Consider the following 2,023-nt stretch of genomic DNA (forward strand, 5'->3'; position numbering starts at 1 on the left):
GGCGGCGTGGAGGCCCGTCTCTGCCCGCACGTACGCCTTCCAGCCAGCGAAATTACCTCGGCAGCATTTCCAGCTGCCGCTACGGGAAACGCGCTGACTGGGCAGGAAAGGCGAAGCGCGGCGACGGAGGGTCCGACATGTGACAGGACTGGATGCGAGCCTGAGGGGATGCATGAGGAAACGCTCCAAATCTTGGGTCTCTCCGCTTCTTAAAACTGCGTTTTGTAACGCCCGTGCCAACATCAGCCGTAGGTGTGGGAAGACGGCTTTTCGCGTGCATGCAGACTTCTGAGAGAGTTTTAAAAATCTGTCACATACTGATGCTGCAAAGGCTGAACGTCAAAGTGAAGTTAATTGCAATTGTACATGCAAGTTTGACAATTTTAAAAACCTCATTGAAATAAAATTGAGTATTGCCAGTGTCTTGGAATAGCGCATATGAGTTTATATAACAATGTTATATATCTGAGTGTACTGAAATGGCATACATGAAAGAACAAAAGATGTGCTAAGAGAAATAAGGCGTAGGCTCCTCTTTGCATTCAGAAGAGGGTCCCATTATAAACAGATTTATCAACAACCAGATCTAAAACACCACTCTCTCTTTACACCATGACTAGCCATTTTCTCTGTCTCACAGCTGGGGTGAAAAACCAGTATCGTTTCGCTTTTCTTTAATCTGGTCATGGGGGAAATCTGACTGAGTCTTCTGTTTCTCCTTGATTAGAGAGAAGGATCCCAGGGGAGCAGATGTTATTGAGAAAGTGAGACCGTAGGAAATTACCAGCTGGACAATTCTTCTCCCGTCAGGGACCAGTGCTGCTTCACACACCTGCGCCAGTCATTTGGACCTGCATAAACAACTCAGGTAAGCACTGTGCTACTCCCACTGCAGATTCCCCTATCAGATTAAACCAAAATTCCCCAGGCAATCAAGATGCAAGCTCTGAAGCAGCCAAACTCATCTGGCCTAGGAGGATGCAAATGAAAGGAACTTATGCGTCTACACGTCGCCATATTTTAATACCTACTCAACAATTCCACATTGTTGGGCTGATGATGAGTCAAAGGACTTCCGAGATTACTAAGTATCTTAATGTAATTGAATCAAGCTTTACGATTCAGTGCCCTGGGATTACTGAAGTGGCATCAAGAAAAAATGGTTTATGAAGTTAGTAATTCTGCATTTCTCGTTGCCTTTGTTGGATTGTATTGGATCAGCAAATGCGGCATGCTGGGATCGTCCCTGTGATAATAAACACAGTGAAACGGTCTTTTACTGTCACTGTTGCATGGTCATTTACTCAGCTCCAGTTTATTTGGGTTATGTTAAAAAACTAAATCTCGAAGCTATTACCTTCAGTTTTGTAGCCTTGAGTGAATAAATAGGTCTGTCTAAAGCTTCAGGTCATCACAACTATGGCCAAGTGGTCCGACATGATAAATGCCAGACTTGGTGAGGTTCACCGATTCAATCTATCCTCATGGTCAGAACGGCACTGAGGCAACTAAATCTCTGAGGCTGACGATTCTGGGTGTTGAATCACAGTTTTCCCTGCCTTGGACATCAGAAATGTGCTTCAGGTTGACTTGAGAGCTGATTTCACAGTGCAGGTTTTTGTTAGTACTAATGCAGTGACTGCAAGTTGGTGGTTAATACCTTGGGAAAAGATGTGCATCTAACTTGCTTGCAGACTTTAGGGAGTTACTGGGTGGCTCCAGCAAGCTGGTCAACTGCCCTTTTGCTGAAGCACTAGACTGTCAGTATGACCCCAGTGCATAGCCCTCCATGAAGCCACTCACTAAACATTTGAAGTCGAGGGGGGTAACCATGAATCTTTTCAAATGGTAGAGAAGCCATACTGCACATCTTAGTGGGGCTGAAAAGAGGAAACCACTCCGAAGCAGTTCACAGGCAGGAGATGACAGTCATTTCCCAGGAAATGACCACAGGTTCTTGCACAGTCTGCCATGGATCAGAACGGGCTGTGCGCCCAGGTGGCCCCAGGGGAACCTGGTTTTG

General features: G+C 45.8%; 1 protein-coding gene across 1 annotated transcript in view; it reads right to left on the minus strand.

Moving 5' to 3' along the window:
- FBXO33 (F-box protein 33) overlaps window positions 1-280 on the minus strand; it is a 21,929-nt gene extending 21,649 nt beyond the window's left edge. Inside the window, exon 1 of the mRNA XM_009887022.1 lies at window positions 84-280. Within this exon, the coding sequence (XP_009885324.1) occupies window positions 84-280 (197 nt within the window). The remainder of the gene's footprint in view (window positions 1-83) is intronic.
- Window positions 281-2,023: the final 1,743 nt, after the last annotated feature.

Source organism: Charadrius vociferus, unplaced genomic scaffold, assembly GCF_000708025.1.
Source record: "Charadrius vociferus isolate BGI_N301 unplaced genomic scaffold, ASM70802v2 scaffold14, whole genome shotgun sequence".
NCBI classification, from domain to species: Eukaryota; Metazoa; Chordata; class Aves; order Charadriiformes; family Charadriidae; genus Charadrius; species Charadrius vociferus.